Raw genomic sequence first — 13,198 nt, 5'->3', positions numbered from 1 at the left:
ACCGGGTAAGCCGGCTGGTTTCCTTCCCTAAAGGACATTAGTGAACCAGATGGGTTTTTAATGAGAATCTGGTAGTTTCATGGTCACTAGCTTTTTATTCCAGATTTATTTAATTAATTGAATTTAAATTCCCCAGTTGCCGTGCTGGGATTTGAACTCACCTCTCCGGATCATTAGTCCAGGCCTCTGGATTACTTGTCCAGTAACATTACTACTATGCTACCGTATCAAAACATAGGGTATTATATTTAGGTTATAGAAAGCTCTGGTATATTCATATTTGGAGTATTGTGTCCACTATAGTATGATAGGGGTTGAATCTTTGATGGGGGTATAAAACGGATGGTGGTGGATTGGCTGCCCGTTATACACACATTGTAGTCAATAGAAGGAAAATTGGGCTGTGTGTGTAACAGGACAGCCGATCTGCTACGACCCATTTTGCGCCCATCCCCCCAGTCGAAGTTGAATTTCACCCTGTCTCCTCTCCCTGCTTACAGGATCCTATGTGCAATGAGTTTGAGCACTTTTGAACCCGTTGCTAATGTGAACCACCAGCACAAAACTATCCCTAATTTGACAACTGCCGTTCTTAGTCAGAGGAAACGATGAGGATAAAACTCAGTGACATATCAGTAGGAGTACTCTTCTGAGGGTGGAGCTAATAGTAGAAGGAGCTTTATTTTGCAGTTGTCTATGCCATATCTCACCGAGTGCTGAAATGAGAAAGTGTTCCAATGCGAACACCCCTTCCTTTAGTAAGCAGAAGAATTCACAAGACAGAGGAGATTTACACCCCATCCTATTAATACTGAACACTGCAGAAATACAGATTATCTGGAGATGCGGTGCGTTTCTGCACTTGGAGAATTCCCTCAGTCAGTCCAGGCTGGGTTTGAACCTAGGTCCTAGAAGAACAGCATATTAACTCACTTTGCCACCCAATCTGCAGTATTTCAATATAAGTTTGACAGGCCCCCTCCTTCTGTTTTATTGTTTCATGTTTTAAAACCATACTAGAGCTGGTTTCGGTTTTTTGAACTTAACTGAAATAAAATATTTTTTGGAAAATGAAAAACCTGAGGTGATAAGAGTAATTTTACATCAAAAAAGACAAACACTGTTTTCTTTCAAAAAATTGTTGTTTTTTTAATTAATCACTGAAACATGTGGAAAAGTGCACAATACTCAATGTGATGGTTTATTTGTACACTACAGGAGATCTAAAATTAGATTGAAAGCCATAATCTGAGGGTAACATGTTCAGATAGCTAGTTCAGTTCTGAGCATTCGAGAACAGACGTGTCCTCCCAAGAGCAAAACGTGGTTGGAATTAAGACCCCAAGAAACATTTTAGGCACCATCTTTGATAAGACTATGTTGTTCGATTAAATACTTGTGACTGCATAACTCACATTCTTATATTCATTTAAATGGCATTCAATATGAAAGATAAAATATCCTTGATACAGTTTTTTTTTCATTTTTATACAGAAAAGAAATCACAGCGGAAGACTCAAAGAAGTCTGCTTTGATTAGTAGGATGGTTTACCACTGTGCAGCTATATTTATATATTACATTAGTGTGTAGAATGCAGGAAATAAATTATCAACACTTCTATAGATGTATAGAAAGATAAGAGAACTTTTTTTTATAAAATCGTGTCATAGCAAAAAATAGATATAAATGTCTAAAACAAATTTAACATCATTGATTTCCTTATTGAATACCTACCATAGTAACAGCTGCCTGATATTTTTAATAATGAAAACAGCCTACTTCATAAGTCAAACCTTAATTTCAAATGCAGAAAACCTGGCTATAATTCAATGTTAACAATTCAAGGCTAATGATGAGGCCTTCAATGAATGAACTCTCAGGTCCTGCAATACACAAGGAGACAAAGGGCTGACAGAGGAGTGCCTTGAATACTCCTAATTCCAGCCAGGAACTTTATTTATTTGTACAGTGATCCCACCCTGTACTGCTTTGAAAAATGCAAAGCACATTCTAAAGGTGGTAAGATTAGTAAATCAGATTAAGTTCCAGCATGCTAGCCCACTGAATTGTTTTTTTTTCTTATTCAATATTCTGTGAATATATTTAGCTGTTCTTACGAAAATAACTCTAAACATCAGAATGTGCCAACTGCAGTCTTAACAGGAATTAAAAAAATGTCCAGAACTGAACTATACAGAACAAAACATAAATAAGACTGTAATAAATAAACAGGAGGCTTAAAAGGCACAATTCTAAGAATATCACTGTAAATACTTTTTTTTACATATCAGACATACACATGCAAGCTGAAACAGTATCCTTCATTACTTCATTTAGTTCTACATTAAATAGTCACAGAATTTCCAGCTTAACGTTGGCCTTGTAAGATGTTGGTCGTCAAATACAAGTGAAGACAGAAGAAAGCCAGGCTGACCTTGCAGTCAAAGTAATGTCAATGTGAGAGAGGAGGGTAATACTATGCGAAAGAAGATGGTGCACATTCAAAGGAAAAGCATTTTATTTTCGGGCACCACCATTCACGGAAACATAAGGTAAACTGAAGCATGAGTTCACACCATGAGAGACACAAGTAGTCCTCACCACCACATTTTAATTCATGTCTCCAGTTCTGTCCAGCTGGAACTTGCCTACAGAAGACAAATGTCCAGTTCTTTTTTTTTCCAGAATTACCATACAGTCAAGAGCAGAAATCAATAAGATCCATTAGATCCTTTACAAGTCTTTTTTTTAACCCCCTGAATTAATTTACACATCAGATTAGAGATGAGAAAAAAAAATTCATAGAGGGTGGTTAGGACTTCACTGCCGCAAACCATTGTTGAAGTAGAGTCCATATATTCTTTTAAAAGGGAAGTAGATAGTTGCTTGTAAAAGAGGAAGATCAAAGGGTATGGTAAGAGAGAAGGAGAGTGCTATTAGGCTAGTTGGCTCATGTGGAGTAAAATATCGTCATAGACGTGAGGCCGAATGGCCTGTTTTTGTGCTGTAACATTCCATGATTAAATGGTATGCTTGATTTGTGAACAATTTTACAGAAAGAACATGGTATTTAACAAGATATTTTGCAGAACCTTCCACCGCCTCCCCCCAAATACAGTGCACATTCAGACATTGGAATACATATTGCTCTTGTATAGAAAGTTATAGCTCTGAGAGCTTTGTATGTCTGATGCTTGTTTTCCAGTATACATCTTTTGTCCCACCCCTCCCCAATGGGGTTGTGGGGGGTGGGGCGGCAGCAGAGGTCCTTTGGTCACTACGTGTAGCCACTTTGTAAATATATTCAAAGAGAATATGCTTACAATTTCGCTATACATATTGACCATTGCAATTCTCCCTCCATTCCCCATGTAAGATGATATTTCAACAGTCTGCCTTCTAGTCTTTTTTTAAACCTTATTTTGTTCAGTAAGGTACATAATTAAAAATATAAGTTATATAATCTAAAAAATAAATGGATAATCAGAGGATGAAGCACCAATGTATACTTAGTTGCTAGCTGAGTTGCGTCACAGTAATGTGGTGGTGCTAGTAGTGGACTATCAATCCTGAGGTCACGAGTTTAATTCTCACTGTGAAAGTTTTGTAACTGGATTCAATAAATCTGGTAATCTGTGGGCTAACACCAGAAAAATTACCATGAAGGTTGTCAGATTATTGTAAAAACCCAATGATAACTAATCTCCTTCAGGGAAAGGGAACCTGCCACTCATACCTGGTCTGGCCTACACGCAACTCTAGACCACAATACGTGGTTGACTGTTAATGGCCCAGCAAGACACTCGGTTGTGCAAACAATAGCTTACGGATGGGCAATAAATATGGCCTCGTCGGCGTTGTCCACTTCCCAAAAACAAACTTTTTAAAAAAGATAAGATTATTCATGGGAAGCTGCCATCTTTGTAATGCACTCTTGGACATTTTGTTATTCTACATATGGTCATTTTGCCTATAATGACAACATTTGGTTAATATTTTACTTGCATTTATCCAGAAAATGCATTTAAGAAAAATGGGCCGGGGGAGAGGGGGGTGGGAATCTTTAATGAGAAATTGGAATATATCAGTATTTCATAGGGATTGGGCGAAAAACAGTAACTATCAAACCCAAAGTTTTACTTTTCCACAGCCATTTACACATAGACTGTAATAACATGGGTAGTTCACTTTGCTCCCTTGCTGCTGAATATCAACTGATGTTTTAGTTACGTGTGCTTTTAAACCTGGTCTGTTTTAACCTTTTGAGAACTGCAGTAACATCTTACATCAATACAGAAATAAAAATCTACCTCTAGTTTTGAATTCCTTCCTCCCCACCTACCAATTTTCTTCCCTCCTGTCTGAAGACACTGACTTGTACCACGGTACGGTTCCGCAGACACTAGCCACCTAACTAGGGAGCTCCAGAACATTGCCCAATTGGTCGTTCTTCATGTGTCAGCCTGGGCAGTGAGTGTTGGCAGATCATTCGATGCTGCTGAAGGGGGAGATGGGCATCACAGCTGAATCTAACCTCATCCAAATCCACACATATGCACTTTCCAGTCAGTAGGGAGTCACGGGATAGCAATCGGGATTGGGAATCCTGATTTATGTTTGCCCTGCCTTTTTACCTCAAGTGCATTGAAGATAATTCTAACGCCTGCAACTGCTGGCCTGGGAGAGATCAATTCATTTGGCATAGGCTGGGAATGGAACCTGGGATCTTTCTGGTCTGGGTAGCCCAGTTCCATGGACTTTGACATGAATCAGTCATTCATGAAAGAAAGACTTATGAAATAATACTGAGCGGCCTACGGGTGGCGCTGTCCAGGGAGAGTATAAATACTCGGGCACGGGCCCAGCTTGCGCAGGACATTCTTAGCAGGAGCTAGTGAAGGACACAACTAGACCTCCATGTTGTAAAACAGTTGATTAAAGCTTTGTTTAACGCTTAGACAAAGTGCCTAGTAGTTTTCTTACGTCAGACTTATTGAGCCGCAAAGGGATGGGATGCCCTTGTTTTCAGGAGTTTGTGGGAATTGCTGTAAAAAAGGATTCACCAATTAAAAAAATATATAAATCACACATTTTAAACTGGCAGATTAGAGATTCTATCCCAAGCACTGCCGATTAAAATCTACAACTCCCTTAATAATCTTCATCACTGGAAGTTTACAAATAAACCAGCCCTGCAGATATTCTCTAATCGAAAATAGGTTGTTTAAAAACTCCAAGCCAAAAGCAGTGCTCAAAGGGTCAAATGATTATTTTGGCTTTTTTGTCGTGAAAGGAATCGGTAGCAGCAGCACACACATTCACAAGGTCACGGAGGTGTGATGTTGCCTCCAGCTCCAGAAAAGCCAAGCAAGCGCAACTGATGAACGGACAATACTGTACACTTCACATAGGAAGGAGCTTTGGACTCACCACCCAAAAGGCCACTCCATCCCTGTGCAGAGGTGAGAATAGATGCACGGGGGTGGGGTGGGGGGCAGGGAAGAACATTGAGGCATAGGTGGAAGGTGACTACCATGCAAATACTGGTCTCGAAAAGCACTGTCACAGAATCGAGAGGAACACACGCCAAAAAAAAAGAAAGAAACCTACAGCTTCACACCCCTTGTACAAAAATATTCCGTGGCTCACAGCCACAATCACAGTCTGATCTTATGAAAACATCGACAAAGAATAAAATATCTTCTGTTGAACGGGAGAGGTGTGGGGGGGCGGGGTAGGGGGGGTAGACTTTTTCTTCTAAAATGCAGTGCTGTTCAACAGAATACATTTTTCTGAACTGCCACCATTCCTGTATCCCATCTTTACAAAATAAAAGCACACCAAAAAAAAATACATACAAACTGTACAAAATTAGCACGACTGCTTCAGAATTACACTACTTTTGGTTTTTCTTTTGACAAAAACCATTTTTTACATAGAGGTATTCAATTACAATTATTTTACAAATACGTTATATCTCTATCACCAGAATGCTCGAAAAGATTTTAGCCAGCTAGCTATCAAAATCTGCTAAAATGCTGAAAAATACTTTGTAATCTACATGATAAACTAGATTATACATCATCAGCAGGTAGTGACGGGATGCTGATCTTTGCTCTGGTGAAAAACGCCATCTTCTCCCTGTAATTGGCAGATAAAACAATTGTTTAGTTTGTGTTATGAATTATCTTTTGTCCTCTTTTTCTGCCTGCCCCACTTTGCCTCAGTGGGCCGCACCCTCATCTCTGAGTCAGAAGATTGTGGGTTCAAGTCCCACTCCAGAGACTTGAGCACAGAAATCTAGGCTGATGCTCCCAGTGCAGTGCTGAGGGAGTGCTGCACTGTCGGAGGTGCCGTCTTTCAGATGAGACATTAAACCGAGGCCCCGTCTGCTCTCTCAGTTGGATGTAGAAGATCCCATGGCACTATTTCGAAGAAGAGCAGGGGAGTTCTCCCCAGTGTCCTGACGAATATTTATCCCTCAACCAACATGACTAAAATCAGATTATCTGGTCATTATTACATTGCTGTTTGTGGGGCCTTGCTGTGTGCAAATTGGCTGCCGTGTTTCCTAGATTGCAACAGTGACTATACTTCAAACTACTTCATTGGTTGTGAAGTGCTTTGGGATGTCCTGAGGTCGTGAAAGGTGCTAGATAAATGCAAGTCTTTATTTTATGAGTGAGTGACAGTGTCTTCTCCAACCACAGGCAAGGATTTTACAAGACCACTGATAGAATAGCAGTTCTCCAGCCCAAACCTGCGAGATGCGCTGTCATGTGAGGTATGTAGATCTGCTAGAGAGTTCACAAAAACCATCACATGAATGCAACCGTGGATCTGAGCAGAAATCGGGAAGGGCAGGATTGGGCTCAGTTGTGACTAACTCCGCACCAGACGGGAATTGAAGCTGGAACCTTCTAGTCTGTATGATTTTCTGTTAGACAGGCCGTTGCATTTATCCATCGGAGAAACGAAAGGGGTTTTTATTTTGACGCTGAAGTGCTGGAGATCAGTGCTGAAGCAGAGACCTGTGAGAGTTGCTTTATCCCTCTTAATTTTCTAAAGCACCACCGATGATTGTTCATCCTGTTGCAGGGCCAATAGGAAGAAGGAGTAGGTTTTTCACTGCCTGCAGTGCGCACTGCAGGGACTCAGCTGCCATCAGAGGTGTGAAGTTCAAGGTTGTGGGTTCAAGTTCCACTCTAGAGACTTGATCACATGATCTAGGCTGGCACTGCAATACAGTACTGAGGGGGTGCTGCACTGTCGGAGGTGCTGTCTTTTGACGAGACATTAAACTGAGGCCCATCTGCCATCTCAGGTGGCTGTAAAAAATCCCATGGCACTATTTTGAAGAGCAGGGCAGTTCTCCCTGGTATCCTGGCCAACATTTATTCCACAACCAACAACTAAAACATTTCTCTCATTGCTGTTTGTGGGAGCTTGCTGTGTGCAATTTTGCAGCTGCGTTTCCTACATTATAACGGTGACTACACTTCAAAAGTACTTCATTGGCTGTAAAACGCTTTGGGACATCCTGAAGTTGTGAAAGACACTATAGAAATGCAAGTTATTCCTTTCTTTGTTTTTCCTTTATATTACTGGATGGCAGCAGTAACAAGAGTAATAAGTCCTAGTACCATCAGCACATTATCAATATGGACACTTTGTGGGCTAGAAATTCAGTAGGCTTTGCGCCCAGTTTTCGCCCAAAGAGGGCTTTTGCGCCACTTGCTGAGCTTTCGCCAATATTCAGCGCTGCGGTAATGGCGGCGTTAGCCAGTAGCGCTGCGCCGCCACCGATGACGTCATCGGTGTGCGCAGTGCCCCGCTACCGCCCCGCTACCGGCCCGACCGCCATATTTAGTTGCGGCCGCCTCTTCCGTAGCGGCCGCAAACAGCGATCAGAAAACGGGGCCGTCCTGTAGCCTTAGTGGGGCGCTTTAAGGTGGAGGTGCGGCCGGCCGCTTTTTCGGCGGCCGCCTGCCCGCACCTCCTTCCCCGGCCTCCTCCACCCCCCCCTCCGCGGCATTGCCGGCTGCTTTCCGCGAACCTGGCACTTCTCCGTGGTGCCGGGCTCATTTGCCGGCACTATCCAGCGGCGATCTCCCCGTTGCAGGCACCTCCCCCTTAAGAGAAGGAGGAGGCCTGCAGTACCGCAGCCTGCCGCTCCGCAGCGGGTGGCGCAGCAGCGCCTAGAGCGCTGAAATTCAGTTTCAGCGCCCCAGGCGGGGGCGGGCACACCCTGGAATAGCGCCCGGTTCCGACTTGGGGCGCAAAAACTGAATATCTGACGGGCGCAACTGGCTCCGCGCTCAGCGCTAACTTTTGGGCGCACGCCAGCTGGCGGGCCCAAAGTGAATTTCTAGGCCTGTGACTTTCAAATCTGCCAAGTCCCACCATTAATGTGGGGGTTTGATAGTAGTCAGTATCCTCTGTGGGGAAAATTAAAACTTCTCCAAATCTTGTTTTCTACTCCCATGACTGTGGGAGTAGTAGTACAACGTAAATGAGACGATGCTGGTGCTTCCAGTTGCACAGGAAGCTACTTCAGGGGCGGTGGGAGGTGGGGTAGATAGTCATAGAAACATAGAAGATAGGAGCAGGAGTAGGCCATTCGGCCCCTCGAGCCTGCTCCGCCATTTAATGAGATCATGGCTGATCATCCAAATTCAGTAACATGTCCCTGCTTTCTCCCCATATCCCTTGATCCTTTTAGCCTTAACAAATATATCTAACTCCTTCTTGAATATATTTAATGAATTGGCCTCAATGGCCTTCTGTGGTAGAGAATTCCACAGGTTCACCACTCTCTGGGTGAAGAAATTCCTCCTCATCTCTGTCCTAAATGGCTTACCCCTTATCCTTAGACTGTGACCCCTGGTTCTGGACTCCCCTGCCATCGGGAACATCCTTCCTGCATCTAGTCTGTCTAGTCCTGTTAGAATTTTATAAGTTTCAATGAGATCCCCTCTCATTCTTCTAAACTCCAGCGAATATAAGCCTAATTGACCCAATCTCTCCTCATACGTCATTCCTGACATCCCAGGTATCAGCCTGGTGAATCTTTGCTGCACTCCCTCCATGGCAAGAACATCCTTCCTCAGATAAGGCGAGCAAAACTGCATATTCCTCTATGGGCACTCGCTGGGTGCCTGACAGGTGCAGCTGCCCCTGTTTTTCTTCACTGGGTCATTCGTATGGCTGGGGGGGGGGATCTACAAGTGCAGTCTTGCTCCCCTGGCTGTAAAGCAGCTGCCAGATGGCTGCAATTGCTCTAAATTGTGCCCCCCCCACCTCATTATCATAACAACGCTGGACGCATGCCTACAGCAGACCATTGACGCTGGTTGTGGAAGCCCCAGGAAACACCAGGGCAGGGCAGGCAAGGTGGAGTAACTATTTTTGCCCATTTTTCGGATTCCCCAGGCAGAGGGAAGAGGAACCTTTACTCTCTCTAGCTCTCCATACCATGAGAGGTACAATGTCACTGGCTGTAAATGCAAGCAGTTTTTGCATCGCTGGCTCTTCCTCTGACATCAGGAAGATCCAAGGTCAGAAACTTTAATGGCCAATCGCCAACAGCAGTCGTTTCAGTGCTGCCATCACTGCAGTGAAAGCTGCCTTGCGAAGTAAGCAGGCTGAATTCCAACAGCACTATGAGCCTGGTACAGGAAACTCTTTTTTATCCGGCACCGACGGGACCGGCGTGGTGCCGGTTTATCAAAAAGTCCAGATTACAGAGAGTTATAGTTAAAAAGTACGAGAGCTCCGTACACAGCAACAAATCCAAGCTTCCCTGTTGCTTAGCAACAGCTGCAGACACACCCGATTACACAGCCAAGAATCAAGAAACGGCCACTAATATGAAGAAAAACTTAACTGAACCTACTCCTGAATTTTGCCGGTTAACCGAGATTTCCGGTTGTTTGGGTGCCGGTAAATCGAGAGTTTCCTGTATATTGTGGAATTGCTTGTAAATGCAGTATTCTTCTAACTGTGAACCCTTTTTATGTATATCTAGAAAAAGAGGAAAAAGAGCCTGACCTGAATGTCTGGACCTGCAGTGGCACCTTCTGGCTCTGCTCTCGTAGCCTACACACCTCCTTTGAGGCCTTCCTCATCAGCTTCTCAGCCTTCCACTCCTGCTTTTGTTCTTCTTTTGTTTGCTCAGCCTGGGTAAAACACATTTATTATACAATTAAGTCTAATTTACCAAATATTTGCAACATGGCTGTCAGGTCCACAAACTCTCCCATTACGCTGCCACGGTCCATCTGCCAAAATCACCAAATTTGCCAATTTAATGTCCAATTTCTATAGTCGAAGGAGATGTGATGACCTCTTAAAATGCTATCAGTCAGAACTTAATTTTAAAAGAAAGGAAATTTCTGTTGAGTAGGAGGAGTAATGAGTGTGGCTTAAATTTATGTGAGGTGCATGTGGATACTCATCAGGTACTCCTCCTCCTCGCGGAGGTTCCTCACTTATTCATGGTACCCAGTGAATGTGAGGGATACTCTTGGTACTTTTCATACTAACTGGGCGTGCTGGTTACCTCTACCCTAACTTACTGTCCTCTAGAGAATTGGGGTAGATTTACGTTTTACCGCGCCCGGGTATTAAGCATCAAAGGCACAAATTGCCATGCGAAGGGATATAAGAACATAAGAAATAGGAGCAGCAGTAGGCCATTCGGCCCTTTGAGCCTGCTCCGCCATTCAATGAGATCATGGCTGATCTTCTGCCTCAACTCCATTCACCGGCCCTATCGCCATATCCCTTGATGCCCTTACTAGTCAGAAATCTGTCGACTTCTGTTTTGAATATAACCAATGACTGAGCCTCCACAGCCCTCTGGGGTAGAGAATTCCAAAGATTCACCACCCTCTGTGTGAAGACATTTGTTCTCATCTCAGTCCTGAATGGCCTACCCTTTATCTTGAAGCTGTGGCCCCTGGTTCTAGACTCCCCAGCTAAGGGAAACATTCTCCCAGCATCCATTCTATCAAGCCCTGTAATAATTTTGTATGCTTCAATGAGATCTCCTCTCATTCTTCTGAATTCAAGAGAATACAGGCCTAGTTTACTCAATCTCTTCTCATACGACAGTCCCGCCATCCCAGTAATCAATCTCGTGAACCTTCGTTGCACTCCCTCTATGGCAAGTATATCCTTCCTTAGGTAAGGAGACCGAAATTGTACACAGTACTCCAGGTGTGGTCTCACCAAGGTCCTATATAATTGGCGTAAGACTTCTTTACTCCTGTACTCAAATTCTCTTGTAATGAAGGCCAGCATACCATTTGCCTTCCTAATGGCTTGCTGCACCTGCACATTCACTTTCAGTGACTCATGTACAAGGACACCCAGGTCCCTTTAAGCATCTGCATTCCCCAATCTTTCACCATTTAGGAAATACTCTGCCTTTCTGTTTTTTCTACCAAAGTGGATAACTTCACATTTATCCACATTATATTCCATCTGCCATGTTCTCGCCCACTCACTGAGCCTGTCGAGATCCCCTTGAAGCCTCTTCACATCCTCTTCACAACTGCCACTGCCACTTAGCTTTGTATCATCAGCAAATTTGGAAATGTTACATTTAGTCCCCTCATCCAAATCATTGATATAGATTGTGAATAGCTGGGGCCCAAGCACCGATCCTTGCGGTACCCCACTAGTCACAGCCTGCCATCCTGAAAAAGACCCGTTTATCCCTACTCTTTGTTTTCTGTCTGTTAACCAATTCTCAATCCATGCTAGTATATTACCCCCAATTCCATGTGCCCTAATTTTGTTCACCAACCTCTTGTGTGGGACCTTATCAAAGGCCTTCTGAAAATCCAGATACACCACATCTACCGGTTCCCCTTTGTCTACTCCACTAGTTACATCCTCAAAGAACTCCAATAGGTTTGTTAAACAGGATTTCCCTTTCATAAATCCATGTTGACTCTGCCCAATCTTACTATTAGTTTCTAAGTGCCCAGTTATTGCATCCTTTATAATAGATTCCAGCATTTTCCCAACTACTGATGTGAGGCTAACAGGTCTGTACTTCCTCGTTTTCTCTCTCCCTCCTTTCTTAAATAGCAGGGTTACATTTGCTATCCGCCAATCTGCAGGAACCGTTCCAGAATCTATAGAATTTTGGAAGATGGCAACCAATGCGTCCACTATTCCAATGGCCACCTCTTTCAAAACCCTAGGATGTAGGTCATCTGATCCTTGGAATTTATCGACTTTTAGTCCCGTTAATTTTGCTAGTACTGTTTTTTTACTAATAATAATTTCTTTAAGTTCCTCATTCTCGTCACAACCTTGGTTTTCTCGTATTTCTGGGAGGTTTTTTGTGTCTTCCTCCGTGAAGACAGAAACAAAGTATTTATTTAATTTCTCCGCCATTTCCTCATTCCCCATTATAAATTCTCCTGTCTCTGACTGTAAAGGACCTACATTTACCTTCGCCAGTCATTTCCTTTTCACATACCTATAGAAGCTTTTACAATCCGTTTTTATATTTTTCGCTAGTTTGTGCTCATATTCCACTTTTCCTTTCTTTATCAATTTCTTGGTCCCCCTTTGCTGATTTCTAAAAAGATCCCAATCCTCAGGCTGACTGCTTTTTCTGGCAACTTTATAAGCTTCCTCCTTTGACTTAATACTAGCTTTAATTTCTTTTATTAAAAGTTGGATCACTTTTCCTTTTGGGTTTTTATGCATCATTTCCTTGAATGATATGGTAGAATAGCATTATCAAAGATGTACCTTAGACTAGGGAAAGACTGGGAGCAGAACATTCCTGGTTACAAAATATTAGAGGGATAGAGTAGGAACAAATGGAGGAGGTGGTGTTGGTGTTAATTAAATATTCCATTACAGCATTAAACATAGGGATGGTGGAGGGAATGGGACAAAAGCTGAATCTTTTTTGGTTAGAGTCAAGGAATAGGAGAAGAACTGTTACCCTGTTAGGAGTTTATTATAGACCACCAAACAGTGGAAAGGAAAGAGAGAAAAAGACATGCAGATGAATTAGAGAAAAATGCCAGAACAACGGGTCCATAAAATGGGTGACTTTAATTATTCACAGATAGACTAGAATAAGAGTAATGCAAGTGGCAAAGAATGGGAGGGGTTTCTACAATGTGCCCAGCACTGCTTTTTGGATCAGTAGGTTTTAGCCCAATA

At 42.9% G+C, this 13,198-nt stretch overlaps 1 protein-coding gene across 3 annotated transcripts in view; it reads right to left on the bottom strand.

The window, feature by feature from the left end:
• Nucleotides 1-1,129: 1,129 nt before the first annotated feature.
• The window catches only part of LOC147124049 (protein WWC2-like), a 276,343-nt gene continuing 264,274 nt past the window's right edge, over nt 1,130-13,198 (bottom strand). For 2 of the 3 annotated variants that reach the window (XM_085979385.1, XM_085979446.1), the window contains exons 22-24: nt 10,052-10,179; nt 6,082-6,142; nt 1,130-5,046 (exon numbers count right to left, since the gene is read on the bottom strand). In XM_085979385.1, coding sequence (XP_085835511.1) covers nt 4,981-5,046; nt 6,082-6,142; nt 10,052-10,179 — 255 coding nt within the window. In that variant the 3' untranslated portion in view covers nt 1,130-4,980. Of the gene's footprint in view, nt 6,143-10,051; nt 10,180-13,198 lie in introns of all 3 variants that reach the window. The other variant, XM_085979512.1, reaches the window with a different exon arrangement.

This window comes from Somniosus microcephalus, chromosome 1 (genome assembly GCF_052327205.1).
Source record: "Somniosus microcephalus isolate GS21.2 chromosome 1, FLI_Smic_1.0, whole genome shotgun sequence".
NCBI lineage: Eukaryota > Metazoa > Chordata > Chondrichthyes > Squaliformes > Somniosidae > Somniosus > Somniosus microcephalus.
This window is presented reverse-complemented; position numbering and strand designations above follow the sequence as displayed.